The sequence below is a fragment of the Trachymyrmex septentrionalis genome, unplaced genomic scaffold, assembly GCF_001594115.1.
Source record: "Trachymyrmex septentrionalis isolate Tsep2-gDNA-1 unplaced genomic scaffold, Tsep1.0 scaffold11, whole genome shotgun sequence".
In the NCBI taxonomy this organism is placed as follows: domain Eukaryota; kingdom Metazoa; phylum Arthropoda; class Insecta; order Hymenoptera; family Formicidae; genus Trachymyrmex; species Trachymyrmex septentrionalis.
The window spans coordinates 3,454,701-3,471,886 of NW_017304228.1; the positions used below are offsets into that span (position 1 = coordinate 3,454,701).

General features: G+C 30.6%; 1 protein-coding gene across 2 annotated transcripts in view; it reads left to right on the forward strand.

Annotated features, from left to right (window-relative positions):
• Window positions 1-1,536: 1,536 nt before the first annotated feature.
• LOC108750699 overlaps window positions 1,537-17,186 on the forward strand; it is a 30,433-nt gene continuing 14,783 nt past the window's right edge. For both annotated transcript variants that reach the window (XM_018490366.1, XM_018490375.1), the window contains exon 1: window positions 1,537-2,471. In XM_018490366.1, coding sequence (XP_018345868.1) covers window positions 2,417-2,471 — 55 coding nt within the window. In that variant the 5' untranslated portion in view covers window positions 1,537-2,416. The remainder of the gene's footprint in view (window positions 2,472-17,186) is intronic.

Sequence of the window (17,186 nt, forward strand, 5' to 3'; positions counted from 1 at the left end):
TATCTGCTTTTTGCATAATTATCCACTGCTTATCTTGACACATTGAATGTCAGCTTATAAATCGTACGAATTATTTTGTACACATGTTTATCTTGTATTACATAGAAAGTTTTCTATGTTGCAATTACAAAAAATAGATCTTAAAAATTTTGCATGAATAATCGCTAAGATGTTATTATCACCTCATATCCTTATTTTATGAATATGTTTTGTGCATATAATCTTATGCATAATATATCTATCTATAGTTATATCTATACGCATATATATTGACCAACTAATTAAAATCTTATCAACTTTCCAATAATTACATTGAAATCAAGATGAAAAAATACATAAATTACAAATCGATATAAGGCTTAAGCTTCCTGATTATTTATTAATTTATTTAGCTTAGTATGTATTTTCTAACCCAATTTCTATCAAAATTATCAAATGCTGGCTGTTTAAACATTACATTGCAACTGGTCGGAAATCTCTAAGTAGGATTTCCTAAGTAGTTTTCTTGATAATATTTTAAATGATAAACAAATTATATTTTAAAAAAATATGTTTCAAGGTTATATTTACCTTTTTAAATGCTTTTTAAAACTTTATATCTATGTACTAATATTTCTTGATATATTACTTTTCTGCAAGCTGTAGTAAAAAAAATCTTTGATTTATATAAATACATTATTTCAGTATATCCATGGACGTAGCTAATAGGGGGGGGGGGGGGCAGAAAGACTATGCCAAATCTTAAAGAACAATAATAACTAAAACCGCTTAAATGGGCTATGTTTAATGAGTTGACAAGAAATTAATTTTAGAAAAAGAGAAAAAATTGAAAAAGGTGAAAGTTTAAAAAAGCTGAAAATTCCAGATGGCTAGTATTATAAATTTAGGTTTCTTTCATTCAAAGAATCAATTTATAATTTTAAGGGAAAAATCAAATAAATTAATAAATAAATATATGTGACTTTGTGATTTATCTGCCAGTAATTAATTAAAAATAAAACTTAAATGTAAAACTAAATTAAATGTAAAATAAAACAAATTCAATAATCCATAATCCATAATCACTCGACTACTTTTCTATCCTTTAGGTTCAAAAGTTTCAACTTTAATTTGGCCTTCCCCTAAACAAAATCCTGACTATATCTTAATATTTGTTACTTTACACTTTTGTCAATGAGTTTGTTAATTGGACGTTTGTTATTGTATACTTTTGACAATGAATTTGATAACTAAAATATTCTAAGATAAAAATCAAAGAGACTAAAATTTTAATAAAATCTAATTTTTAGTCGTATTTGATTTCTAATCAGTGATTTAAATTTCAACTTTTATCCATCGCACTTTTTCACGTTATTTTCTAAACTGTGAAGAGTGTCCTTTCTAGTTTCAAGGTATGATTCCTCAGTGTCGTCTTTTAAAGCGATGGAGAACTTGTGAAGTGGAGGAACCGACCGGTCGTCCTCTTACTAAACCGTTCGTTGCTTGTGACAGGTAAAGAGACAGCGTAACACCACGGTGGGAGTCAGTTCTGTTATAGTAGGCCACGAGGCAGCAGCAACTCTCGTGCTCCTGCAGACCTTGCTCGCGTACACAGCGCACGTTCGCTCTCTCCTCGTTTCAACGCGCGCAAGTATCGTACTGTTAAAAAAATCGTTGTGAGCTACGGCGTTTCGAGAGATTAATTCCGAACGAACGTTATCTTGTTAGTGAAATTGCTGAAAAAAAAAAGAGAAATAATTTGAGGCAAAAATCGTGTGAAAACAATCGACGTTCAGTCATCGCAACTTTCGTCGCACGTTTCGGAATTGAAGAATTGGAGAAACGTGAAATCTGGTTCCTCACGAATATCCGTGCGTTCGTTATGGATATGTTGGAACGTCAGTAATAACAGCAAACTTGCGCAAGAGAAGCGAATTTGGAGCCGGATTTCTTTCACGGCGGAGAAAGCAGACGGCTGATTGAGTCGACAAGTATAAAATAAACCGCGATGTAGCGTTTCCTGTCTCTATCTCAATCAGCTCTGACCACAAAATAAATACCCACAATGAGGAAATCGCTCACGTTTTACGTTTTAATTTTCTTACATTGAGATAGCATGACCTAGAACTATCACCTAAGAACTATCACTTGGAACAAATTCCTAACCAGTGGCGATCTTTCAATGTTACTATACTAGAAAAACAAATGAACGATCGGCCTTGCAGGAGTAAACTGGATCGGAAAAAAGAAAGATTTATCAATTCTTTTTTTTAATACATAAAAACTTTTCTTGCCGGCTTTAACGCCAAGTAAGATAACGTCAGGATGCACACTTGACGTCTTCCTAATGCGATTTACTGTCGAACGATGGATTTATGACCATCCACAATGATGGTGGACTTTTAAAGAGGTTTCCGGGATTGTCCAGAGAGGTGAGATGATTGGCAAACTTCTTCTGACTCTTTGGATATTACGATGGACCAGTTTTATCGGTAAGCAATATTTTAATACGAAAGCTTTTCATAGAAACCAAGTGAGTCTAAAAAGTTAAATTTTCTGAAAACGAAACTTCTCATTTTCGAACGTTTATTGTATAAATATGTAATTTTTATCCGAACAAATAATGGATATGAAAACAATTAAGTTTTAAATTATTAGATTTTAATTAATATTTTAAGGACCCATTAAAAAAGATAAAAACTTTTGGACTTATTTGGTTTTTTAAAATAATTTTATTATCTATTAATTATCTATAATACTTTGTATTTACATTTACTTTTTTATAACATTAATAATGATAATAGTGGAAAAGAAAATATTTGTTGTAAAGAACAATAAGAAATTTTTATTTTTTATTTATAAAATTTTATAAATGGTTTTTAACACAATCACCCTTTACAAATGATAAAGTCTTATATTTTCCATTTCCCATTTGATTTTTACCAAAACAAAATTCACGATTTGACATTACTAAAAAACAATTTAATTTTATAACTCAGATAAAAAAATAGGTTTATTTGGTTCTTGTGTGTTGTTATACAAATAAATAACATATAAATAAATAACATTAAATTAATTTTAACCCTTTATGGCCACTCCTTTTAAAAGTTCCGTAATTATCGCATCAGAGTCAAAAAACGTTTAAGTAACGGGCTATTGTATTTACAGTTTTCGTTCTTTGAAATAGAAGGAAAAAATTACTGAATTTTAAACATTGTAGAATATAGAAATACAGCAGCTTCATAAAGATTTTAATTTTAATTTTTTATTTAAAAAAATTGCAAAAATAATTATGAACTTTTTTATTTAAAAAATTATTATATAACCGTTTTAATTTTTAATTTTTTCTGATAAAAATTAATAGCTATACTCTACATATGTAACATTTAAAAAAAAAGACAATGCAATGGTTTGCTTTTCAAGAATACACATTTTAAGAAATATATAGGGAGATTATTTTTGGAAAAAAAGTGTGAAATTGTTGTATAAAAGAATGATTATTATACTAATGAGAGATATAGATTCTCAAGATTTTTAAGATCAATTTAACATGTGTGACAGCAAAGAATTTATATTATTAAAATATTAAAATATTAAAATTAAAGTTTAACTAAGTTTATACAAAGCAAGTTGCAATAATACACACGATTGAAAAATACATAATAAATAAATTTTTATTTAATGGATAAAAATTTAATGAATATCTTATTAAAAAATGTTTTCATTGATATTTATTTTGAATGGTCACTCTATATAATGTCTTTTAAATATCTCTTTTTGCGACACAGACATTTAAATGACACGTCTTTTAAATATGCATATATTCGTGACCTGAATTTACTTGTCAGAAATTAAAAATACCAATATTAATCCTATAAATATGTATATTACGACAGTACTACCGATACTTCGTTAAAAGTTTCGATAAATTCAATGAGATTTAATAAATCAATTAAATTAACGTCTGATAGCTATCGTTGTAATTAATTAATTTTAAATAAGTGCACTATTTATTTTATATATATATATTATATATTTTATATATATTTATTATATTTATTATATATATATATATATATACTATTCTCCTTTTTCTTCTTTCCTTTAACTTTCTTATCATTAATTACTAAAGATAATAGCTTACATAATGTAATCGTTTAATTTGAGAGAAAGACGGTCTCATCTAAGACTTATAAATATAATCAGGCTTTGATAGATTCTTGCTGTTTTTCTCGCCATTGTTCCTCCAATGATGCATTCATAGCACACAGTATCTCCCTAGTTGCAACAAATCAGTTAACGAGACATGATTATTTAATCATGCCAAACCAGTTGAGGTCAGCGACGTGTTTTTTAATCGTATTTTCCAGACCACCGGACTGACCACTGTTGTCTGTTTTCACTTGGGCACTTTGCCCGAAAGAGGTCCCAGGAAATGAAGCGTTCAAATGTATTTGCGTATAAGAATTTGCATTTCAATACGGAATTTTGAATTTATGCACACGTCGGGAATACATTTCGCAATACTTCTTGACAATTTTCAACGTACATTCAAGTATCAGTTGCAATTAACATAATTTTTTAAGAATATTACTACGCAATTATATTTCTTGTTTCCATGTCTATAATTTTCTTGTCTTAATATCTACAATTTTAAAAGCAATTTTCTTATCATACCCGGAAATAAACATTTCAAACGCACCGAGAAACTCGATTAAATGCAAAAAAAATAACAAATTTATAAGTTACGTAGTCTAATATCTAAAGGCCAAAATGAAGAAAGAAAATATTGAATATATGAAACATGAAAATCTAAGAAAGATGAGTGTAAAGTACTGTAACATGTTTTTTTCTTATATTCAATTTTATTAATGTAACATTAACTTTAATCTCCGTTTATTTACTGTTTATCTTTTCTGTCTTCTAAAAATTCTAAAAATTAGAAAAAGATAAACACAGTAAGTTAAACCAAGATTAGAATTAATCTTATATCGGTGGAAATGAGAATAAAGAGACATTAAAGAAATTGAATATTAGAAAGACGAAAACTAAAAAAGGTAAACGTAAAATGTTATAGCAAGCTTCTCTTAAATAGGCTTTTCTTCGCGTTGCATTTGCCGTACAAAATTACTCATGCTCTTTAGGGTCAATGAAAAAATTTGCGGGAGAGAGATTTCATATATGCATAATGACACAGGTGCAAATTTCACGGACGCGTTGCTGCAATAAACGTTCGGAAAGGTTACACCAACAGCAGTGAAAGCGATGTTGTATCAATATTATATGCATATACGTGAGAGATGTCAGAGATTAATGCAATGATCTCGGATAGTCTCGCGCAACGACGCGACATCCGCACGAACGTCCGACTAAATTTCCGTTTTCGCCGCGAGAGATTGCGCCTTTCCATTTATTCTGAAACTGACTTCTCGAATCGATTCGGAAATTGATTTATTAATAGTAAACTGAACGAAAAGAATGATTTTGCTAAAGTATCTAAAAATTTAGCTAGATCCGAAAATTATTTTGTTGGACTATCAAAATAATTATGTAGAATGAGCGATGTTGCACTGAAAAAATAATCTGGTAATATTTACAAAATGTTAAGTGAAATAATTTTACTTTTCTAAATAATTATAATAAATATTATCAAATGATTATATTATTATTTTTGCTGAATGTAGATAATTATTATCAGACTCTTTTCTCAATGTGCGAAAAATTTTAATTCTAGCAACTAGCTTGGGTTATATATTAATTTTGATAATTAAAAAAATTTTTAGATCTCTCTGTGTTCTAATTAAATTTTTTAATATTGTAGCAAAACCAATATTTCCGTGTGGTTCGTGCGATAATAAATGTTATTATGTTATTCGTAACTCGATAACTGTTTAGTTAATTATTCTAGAAAATCGTAATAATAATTATGCAGTCAAATGTAATATGCAATTTTAGTGAGATTTAACAATGAATCGTATTCGAGAAATTTGCAAATATTTCCTCGGAGTCTAGTAAAAAATTGAGATTTCTACAGCTCAACGTGAAAGTTTGTCTAATCTTTGCATTCATCGTGTGGCGTGAACTGAAAATTCAAGTACCATAATTCTTCGTTACGACTGTTAAATGAATTGTCCGTTTCTGAGGAAATAACAAAAAAACGCAAAATATTTTGCGGTCTTCGTGAAAGCATTTTGTTCATACGGCCGTGAAACTGCGGCCGTTACTTTTATACGGCCGATTATACATAACCCAGTAAAATAAAATTTTAATCAAAATAATTGTGTAGCCGTTTACGTTCGCAAAAGTGCATGAAGATAACAGAAGGAGCAGGAAGTACATATTTTTAATGGCCTCAAGCTTCCAACGACACGAAGAAAGCCAGATCCTCGTTACAGTCGCAATACATGACATTTCAATTATATTAAAAAGACTGAAATTATATATACCGCAAGAGTATGTATTTAATTAACAACACTCTCTCTACTGTTATTCTTTAATTATCCTCTTGAGATTATTTTTCCTCATGTGATTCATTCAAAGCGTATATTCGAATAACATTAAGAATGTATTATATGTATTTTTTAATAAAATTTAAAAAATATAAAAGGATTACAGGCTTTCTCTAAATTGCATATGAAAGCAATGCAAAAAGTTTAGCAATTTAAAATCAGAGACTAAAAATTATTTTAATAAAAAGTAGACATGTTTTTAAAAAAGAATTAATATTAAACAAAAAATAATTAAGATAATTAAGATAAAAATTTTCATTTAAATACTATAACATTGTATTATTAAACATAAATATTTAGTAAATATAAATAATTATATTTCGTACTTATATAACAATATTTTTATAAGAAAAGCCTAAATTTCCAAGTTATTTTTTGCAAAGACTATATACCTGATACATTCTTAAATCATTAGGCTTTACTGGACAATAAATTTATATTTCTAGAAGAAATGAATATTGATCTTCTGCATATCGATTCATTGATCATAGTTAATTCATAAATGATATTTTAAGATCGAATTCCTCTATGAATCATCAATATGCGAGCTATTTCGCGAGTCATCACGAATTTAACCTTTTTTTTTACAAAATGCATAGCTCAGTATCACCTTTCTCCAAGCAATTAATTTCTCTCTGTAATGCAAGAGAGGAACAAACGCAGCATGCATGAGAGATCGTATCTCTTGGAGTCGGAGAGCATCGTTTATTTTCAATTAGGTCGAGTCATTTCTACCCGATAGATGATCGCCAATCAGTACATCGGTTAAGATAATATCTTGAGCGAAAAATATCTTTACGTTCAATCACATACATCAATATAAATACTATTCGAGATGATCATACTGCTATATTATTAATACCGCAATACATTAATGTGTAATGCTAATCAGCGTGATTTTTAGATCAGCACTGATATTGTAATTAATTATGTGATCTAGTCTCGATAAATAAAAGTACGAATCTCCATTAATCATATCATGATATACAAACATGTATAAACAATAAAAATTACTTGATGGGATCGAAAGAGAAAGTTTTCCAAAAGTATTTGCTGTTTCCAACTGGGCCACAAGAGAGAGAGAGAGAGATCATTGATCTTACACTGAATAAGTAAATCGAAGTGACTTTCGAGTGACAGAACAAAGAATTGGCTGTCAAATCTTTACTAGCAGAATCAATTTTGCGATATAAAAGATTTAGCGAATTTAAATTCTCACGCCGTCAAATAATAAGATATTTTATAAAACGAGAATAAAAGAATATTTTGTAAAACAATAATATATCTCAAACACATTCGTTACGCGCAATATCAAGATTAATGGCTACATCGTACCTTCTTTTTGTTCCCTTTTGATGATATTTTAACCAATCTCCATTAAATTTGGGTCATCGTTCCACTTTAAATCCACCCACGAGGTCTTGTGGAACGGTTGAAGTGGAAAAAGACCTGGTGAACGTCGAGTTTTCAAAGGCAGTTAAGCCGGTTCCATCGTGTTTAAAGATATAAGTTTAAAGATATAATCTTTGAGAGTCATCATTGATGTCATTAACCCTTCGGTGCCCCCGTGGTTTAAGAGTGAAAGGATCAAAGTGGCCCATACACAACAAAGACTATTGCGCAAACTTGTTGGCGCGACGTATGTAATGCATTTCAAAGTAGCACGACGTGTATGCGCTAGAAAAATTTTGTGCAACGGTAAGTTTGCGCAAGTTAGTTGTTACGTAAGAGCAAAGATACTCATGTGGAAAATTTAATTTAATTTAATTATTTTACTTTTCTCTCTCCCATTTTATTTTTGTTTTAAATTTCTTTACAATGTTTTAAAAAACTAGTAGCATTATTGCCAAATCGACAATTAGAGTAATTGGTATTATTATTTCAGTTTCAATTTATGACTGCGTTTCAACTCCAACAGTAAATGTACTTTATATAACTGAAAAATATATTATTTAGAATTTGCATATTGTCTCCTTATTTTACAACTAAAATAATTAAATTTATCAAGAAAGGAGAAAAACAATTTTTTTGACAGAAAATTATTGTCTAATTAAATAATATCAGCAAAAAAGATATATTCTTAGATATATATTCTTAATATTATTATCATTTTTATTATTTTCATTTCACAACTCTTAAAAAATCCATCCTTTTAAGCTGTGGCAATTTTTTTTAACTTCTTTTTTGAGTTGTAATGATTTTGACGATTTATTATTTAGTTGAGTTAGTTCACATTTATTGATAGAGTAATAATAATGTTTACTTAACTTATTCATGTAAAATAATAACTCTTGTTTTTATAGTTATGTCACTTTTAAAGTAAGGAGAGAGAGAGAGAGAGAGAGAGAGAGAGAGAGAGAGAAATATTATCAGGCACCAAAATTTAGTCTTAATCGTATTGATTTTCTCCTTACTTATTTGATTAATTCATATAATGGTAGATTAACATATATTATTGTTTAATTATTTTATTTTTCACAATGAATTTTATTTTATGGACGGTGAGATAATAAAAAGGCGAATCTTCACGTTTGGCAACGAAATGTTACAGAAAAAATAAGACGTTTTTTATTTCTTTCTCTCTACATTGTCTGCATATATTAATCGCAGTTAATTTTTAATAAAGTATTACCCAAGTTTCAAGAGTTCATAAAAAGCGTCTTTAGATATATGCTTGTACGAAAAAAATTGCGGAGTGGCGAGATGACATTACCAGTCGGCGAAACGAAAAGAGTGTTGATTTTCATATTGTACGTGACAACCGATGATCACAAAACGGTTCACGAAGAAAGCGTGGATTACGTCTAAATAAACCTGGAAACCTGAGAACGTCTGATTATCGAATCACCTGCGTAATAGCAATTTTACCATCGCGCAAAATCAGCCTTCTGCCGCCGTTAGTTCCATTATACCGATTATATTGTTGTTTCGTAATTATGTCCAAAGGAGAGACCAGATTCCGGGTTACGAGGAAGTGAGGTGACGTTTTCAGTCCGTTGCTTCGACGACACTGAAACCTGACAGGGTAAGAGAGAGGATGAATACTCGAAGAGGGGAAAAAGATTGAGCAATTATTTCCAGTCGCGGCGCGTTGTTATACCGTGACAGAACGATTCGACGGTGACAGTAGCCGGTCGCGAAACGGTATCCCATAATTTCTTTGTTCCCTCTCAAGATGACATTGAATTTACAATTTACATCGAGCAAGATTATCCAACAGAAGGAGGTATGATTGACCTGGAAACATGACTTCCTGACGAAATATTCTGGTTTTGAATGTCGTAAGCTCAGTGTCATCTTTAATCTCTCCAACGGAGAAACCCCTTTTGTGGAATACTGTAAAATTAACTGAAACTACCTGGCGTGGCCGAACGGATGAGAATTATCTTTTATACTTTCTATTCGTGTCATGGAGCTTGATCGTCATGAACACACAGCAAAGTATTTATTTTAATTTTTCGCTGCCAATGTAAAATGCTCGATTTATCGATACTTTCGTTATTTGCCGTACATTAATTCTGAACAAGGATATAAAGTTTTTATTACTTTCAACATGGATGTACTGTACATTTATCGTCTCTAATCGAATCTATATAACAGCGCGTTATAAATTATCGTGCTATACATCGTGTGCGTATACTACCTATCTATACGGAAAGAATGATTTTACTGACATATCTAAAAATTTAACTAAATAGAAATTTGAAATTAATTTTGTTTTCTGGATTATCATAATAATTACGTAAAACGCTTAAATTTTTGCTGGAACGATAAAACTTTTTGCAGCATTGGTTATCATTTAAGATTTCGACCTTTAAAAAAATATCGGTGTGGATATAATATCTCTGGTATGGATTTAATACCCATGCGATATCTGTATTATTATTCTCTGTGTTGGTATTGATATTAATATCAACATAGTGTGTATTTCAAGCCTTCGGTATCTATATCAACATCATCATGGTGTGGATTTAAAATCCACAGTTTTAAATCCATATCATATTAACACCAACACAATGAAAATTATATAAACACCGCTATTTTTTAGAGTGTAGGTACGTAATTATTTTGATGGTCCAGTAAAATTATTTTTAAATCTGTATATTTAGTTAAATTTTTAGATACTTCAGCAAAACGTTCTTCCTGTCCGAATATTTAAATTTACAATTTTAAATTAATTAAGTTAAAGTAGAATGATACTACGTATATTTGCGATAAGTTTTCCGGTTGTAATTGCTTACATATATGCGTGTACGTTTGTACGTACGTAGAGAGAAGTCGAGAAATTCTAGAGCCGATGTTGGATACTTTCTCTGGTAAAACGGCGTTCATTTCCTTTTTCTTTTCTCGTCATGAATCCTCTCTATCAGCCTGCAGCCAAGCTCTCTAAGGAGCTTCCAGAATAATTATGACTCATAATTATTGGACATTGAAAATATAATCTACCATCGACGTATACTAAAATATGATTTACTTCTCGTTAGTCCTATTTATCAATTTTCTTCTTGACGAAACATATACCTATTTGTGCATGAATATCCGCAGTTTGTCACTCTGATTACTCAGCAATCATACTCGTTCAACTTACGTCCGAGCGCTAAATACTTTGCAATAGGCAATTAAATAAGATCTCCCGAGCTTGGATCAAAGTAAAAAATATAACTGAAGATATTACGAGTCACGCTGTGTTGAAAGTTAAAAAAACAGAATTATTAAATAGCGGGTGAGGTAGCAAAATTTTATTCGAGCGTCATGCCACGTTGAAAGTTAAAAGAAGGTAAAATTACTAAATAAATCAAATTATGCAACGAGCATTTTAGTAAAATTAGTCAGACTAGCAATTTGGGGCTTAAATAGTTTCATGAGAATTTCTTTTCTTCTGAGAGATGTCAGTTTAATCTGCCGGAAGGAACCGTCTCATTTTCCACGGCCGATGGTCAAATGACCGGTCATAATTTTGCGCATATATCTTTGCGATGGGAAAAATAATGTGTTGTAAGTAGACGGAGAAGGTATTTAAAGTTATTAACGCAAACTTACGTCAGTTATCTATTCTGGGTTTAATTATCCACTTAAAATAAAAAAAAGTTAATTATTTTCCTAGCCACAGAAAAAAACGAATTTGTTGAAGTATATAGTATAAAAATTTAGTTAAATATAGATCTAATAATAATTCTATAGAACCATCAAAGTAATAACATACCTAAATCTTAAGCATAATGAGCAATGCTATAAAACATTTTGATATTTTAGTAATTAATTTATATTTTTCTACATAATTATTTTGATAGTCCAACAAAATTATTTTCAAATTTGCACCTAAATTTTTAGATATTTCAGCAAAACTATTCATATATAATAAAAAAAAAAGATTGGCTGGTGCAGCAAATTAGATGGTAAAATATGGCATAGCATTTTTAATAAATTGCAGTCAATTTTTGGTTGCGTTAACCTATCGGAACTCTTATACTGACATTGCAGATAGACTAACGCAACCAAAAATTGGCTGCTGCAGCCAATTAAAAATACTATGCCATATTTTACCACCTAATTTGCTACAGCAGCCAATCTCTTTTTTCAGTGTAGTTAATACATTTTTTCGTGTGTTATCGTTGCTTTTTTAATAAATATTCAAAATGTACAAAATAAAAAAAATTACCGTGAAATCTTATTATGTAGAAATATATAATAAGGAAGAATACGCCATAATTCCTAGTCGTGTAACGCTTGAGAAAGCTATTCTTAAGACAAGTTTCGTGTGAGATTTCTCAGCTGAGCATAATTATCATGCAAATATATAAAAACTATTTCGAGATTCTCGTTATTATTCGAATCGTTTCAAGAATTATAAATGCTTCGGTAGCTCGGACGTTTATCGGAGCGGGCAGGAAGCGATCGTGCGCAAAGTTTCATGAGCGCAAACAAGACTCCGCGCTATTATTTAACTGCTAAACATCCACTTCCGCAACGCCCCAGTTTCTTGTAATTTTCTCCAAGTCTCGCGCATAGAGTGCACGCAAGTTGTGATCGACGATTACGCAGTGGCATCGACCACAACGGAGACCTTGAAAAGAGATTTATCGCAGCCTCAGCCCATCTCGGTGAAACTCGGGAGGTGCAGCTGCGAGGAATCGGTGACTTTCATCGATGGTTATCACGGCGTGCCCACGCTTTCCGTAAATTCCTCTTTAAGTATCAAACTGTCTGTCTGTTGTCTGCAGTGACTATGTGACGATTCATGCTTAGATAAAACTATCATTCTTTCTTATTCAGAATATATTTCCGGAATATAATTTCTTACATAATGCAATTTGGAATAATTCTATTTTCAATTTTTAAATAAAATTTTAGTAATGTAATTAAAATAAATAATTAAAATTTATATAAACAAATTAAGGAAAGCAAGTCTCTCTAATTCGCAAAGCAATAATAATTTAATTTAAACGACCAAGACACGAGCAAATAAAATGTTTAAATAAAAGTATTTAACAATTTAATGAAAAAAACATACAAAATACGTCACAGAGTCTTCATCAGTGATAAATAAAAAATACATAAATGATGAAAAACTTTTATGTAGTCTTATATATTAATTAAAATTAAAATATAAAATGACAATGAGAAGCGCTAAATCAACAGTCAAACAAACAGTTTCATCATATTTAAACTATTATAATAAAAATGTAAGCAGTTATAATATTCTTATAACTAATTCATTGTTTAACGCGAGAATTACAATAAATTCATTATGTAAAATAATCAGAAATGTAAAATTTAATCAAGTTTAAAATTTGTAGCCATTGTGCAATAACATTTTTGTTTTTAACTCATAATCAAATATATAATAAATTCTAGTGACTTTCAGACTTTTCCTAATTCTTATATAGTAATAATTTGAAATAATTTTGTTTGACAATTTTATTTTTTATAGTTTTGAACTTAAAAAATTAAAAAAAGTAAAATTAATACATAACAAAAATTTTAATAGATTACGAATTTTAGTAGAAGTTTTTGTATGTTTAACGAAAATATGTGTTGTTATTATGGATTAAGAAAACTATTTTAATTTCAAGCGCATGTATACTTGAAACTTAATGTCTTTAAGATTAATGTAATTTTAATGTATAGTTTGCAAGTTAGCTTCAGTTGGATTTGCTTCAATTTCTTGTCGGTGTTTGTTTTTTCATTTCATAAAAAAGCAAATATGTCAAGATCAATTTTTTATCGAGTTAGCCTCTCTTTTATTATACTGACACAAGTGTAATAATAAAATAATCAAGATACTCATACTTGAAGAAGTCAGACTTTGCTCGATAACAGGTGATGTACGTGGTCCGCTATTTGCTAGCGTGCGAGCATTAAAAAACGGTCTACTAATGGGCGAACGCGTAATCGCCGGACATTTGCATGCACATGTGCGATCAGCATTGTGCCCGTATAGCGCATCAAACACTGATAACGGTACTTCAATGCAACAGAGTATAACGTATAATCCGTAATGATTTAAAACGTTTTTTCCTCGTACTTCTTGCTCTTCCATACTTCACTCACTTGGAAATTTTTTATTTTACTTACTTTAGAACATTTTGTTCATTAAACATTTTTATTTTAATTTTTTTACTTTAGAACCGTGACTTTTTTCAGCGGTTTGTGATATATATATAAACTTCTGAAACCTTTTAAATCTCTCACGTTAGATTTGCTAATAATTAACACTTGAACACTTTGCTCACTCAAACATTTGTTTATTTTATTTACGTTAGAACCATAACTTCTTACAGCAAGTCGTGACGCTTAAGCTCCTAAAAGCTTCTCAAACCTTTCACTAGATTTCCTAATAATTAACACACTCAGATACTTCGCTCATTTAGAAATTCTCTTTTTATTTTATTTATTTTAGAATTATGACTTCTTCCGACCAGTCATAATATCTAAATTCCCAAAATTCTTTCAACATTAAACTCGTCGATAATTAACATTTAGATACTTCGCTCATTAAAAATTTTTTTATTTTATTTAAAACAAATGACTTCTTTTAGCAAGCCGTGTGATGCCTAAGTTCTCAAGACTTGTCAAATTTCTCATGTTAGAATAAATAATTAATAATCAGAATATATTAGGTGTCGCCAAAGAGAAATCGAATGTGAATGATGAAAACAACGAGGTCTGCCGATATGTATGGTGTGTTCTAAAAAAGAAACGCCGCTGTTTGTAGAACATGTTTCTCGAAATTGCTCAATAAATCTGAAATGGAATGGCAAAAGATAATTCGGAATAATCGAAATAATCTATTTCGACAAACATCCTTGCGAAGGAGAAAGAGAGAGCTTCGCATGATGGAATTCCGTCGATCGCCAGGTGCACGTAGTAGTATCGGTGCAGCGCGAAGGTGTCGGCCCGATCACCTCTGAGTTCACTCACCTCAAGTCACTGGAAACTGTGTCATCAGTCAATTTTAAAATCGCTACCAGTCTCGACCCTTCTCCTACCATCGACATCCTCCCGCTCTCGGATTCTCACCGTGGGATACTCCGTGAGCCGCAAACAGGCCGACTATCATTGTCTTCGGAGATCGCGGAAAATCGGCGTCTTCAATGATGACCGACTCGGAAATTATACCACTAATTTCTGAGAACGAGATCGCGCGACACGAAATCACGATCGTAGTCTAAATCAGAAAGCGAATTAATTCCACCTCGATAATTATCTCCGTAATAATTATTCGCGAACTGCTTAGTGCTCTTGAATCGCATCATTATGCCGCCAATGACAATTTCTCATCTCAATTTTCTCGATTTTGCGACATAGTACATAGTCATTATTTATCTATGTAGGGTGTCCCACTTCATCTCCGCCCGCGTTATCTCTTAATGATGTATTCTTCATCTAATTCCGAGTCAATCTTTTCTCGACGGAAGTGTCGGGACATGTGCAAGTCTTTCACATAATTAACGAACGTGGATAAATACTGAACTAAGTAATAAGAAGAAAAAAAATGTACGAAAGCGCAACGTAGATCGCAGCACATGATTTAGTTGGAATTAATTAAGACTTCGCACTAATTATATGGAAAATTGAGTTTCGGTGAAATGAGTTAATTTTCATGTGTAATATAATTAATGTGGTGAGCAAAAGATGTCCCAGACACAGGGCTCAATAATGGATCATTTTTTATCTATATAGTGTATCAAAGGTGTGAAACTTGTCCAACAGAACATCCTTGATATTCCAGCAAATAAGTGTTATTATCGTTATTTTAAGATTTTAAAAATAAAATGACGTCTTTAATGTGATGTCAAAATGATGATAAATAACATAGTTTTGCTGAGACATCATTATAGCTCAAAAACTATTCGTTATTGAGTTTTATATCTATATGGATGGTATTTATAATCTGTTTTTATTTCAAGCCTGTCTTAAGTAATATCTTAAGATACTAACATATATAATATTACGACATATTTAAGACTGTACATAAGATAATTTTAAATATAAGAACCGACTATAAATGTCAATCTGTGACATCTTTGGTTCACCACTTTATAAGCTACAGTATATGTGAACACTAATTTATTTCATTGGCACTCAATTTTCTATATTGATGCTGATTCTTTTATTTGACTGCTTGATATATTGCCGTTTTGAATCGGTGAATATATTACGCTCTGACCTTCTGGGGATTCTTCGTAGGATTGTGTCATAACGAAATTCAACGGTCTGAAAATGCGAGGCATTTCAAGAGGCGAACTATGTGACTCGTTTCGCTTTCCAAGGACATCGATCAACAGTATGACGAAACGATCAATGGATCGCGTGCCTATGCTCTTAATGACACGCGCTCATATGCTACTTCTGATTCACGCGAGAGGATTGCTATGAGGGCCTGCTATCTACTGCGATTGCGACTCTTAAGTCGAGTATAATATACTTACGAACGCGAAAGTTCGTTGTTGTTATTCGTTACGTAGACTGCAAATTCAAGTGTAATAAGTGATTTGATATATTTTTGTGATTTAATTTTCCATGTAAAAATAACACATTATGTTGCAAATAACAGTGGATTTACGGAAAGAATAATTTTGCCGAAACATCTCAAAATTTAGATAGATACAAGTCTGAAAATAATTTGGTTAAATCATCAAAATAATTAGGAAACTCTAACGTGATGAGCAATACTGCAAAGTTATGATATTGTAGTACTTTGGGTGTCTTACATAATTATTTTGATAATCCAACGAAATTACTTTCAAATTTTTGCATCTAGCTAAATTTTTAAATATTTCAGCTAAACTATTCTTTTCGTGTACAAATTTAAACGTAAAGTATACAGTTATTTTTACGCAGAAAACTAAATACATCACGCATATACATTAAAAATACTTGCCATCTCGCCGCGATTTTTATATGTATCCTTTTTATACTTAAATTCCGTTCTAATTTTACTGTATTCTGTTTGTACAATACATATACATATACAATACAAATACAGAATGCAAAATTTTGGGCCATCAAATATTATTATTAAGTCTAAGATCTAAAAGATTAGAAAAGAAGATTTGAAATATATATTCATTCTTCTTTATTTAATTAAGAAAAGAATTATATGAAAGCACTTATTATTACACACTTGAATTTGAAATGCAAATGTAATACAAATTCGTTTGCTATATATGCGGCGAACACTGAATCTGATCGTAT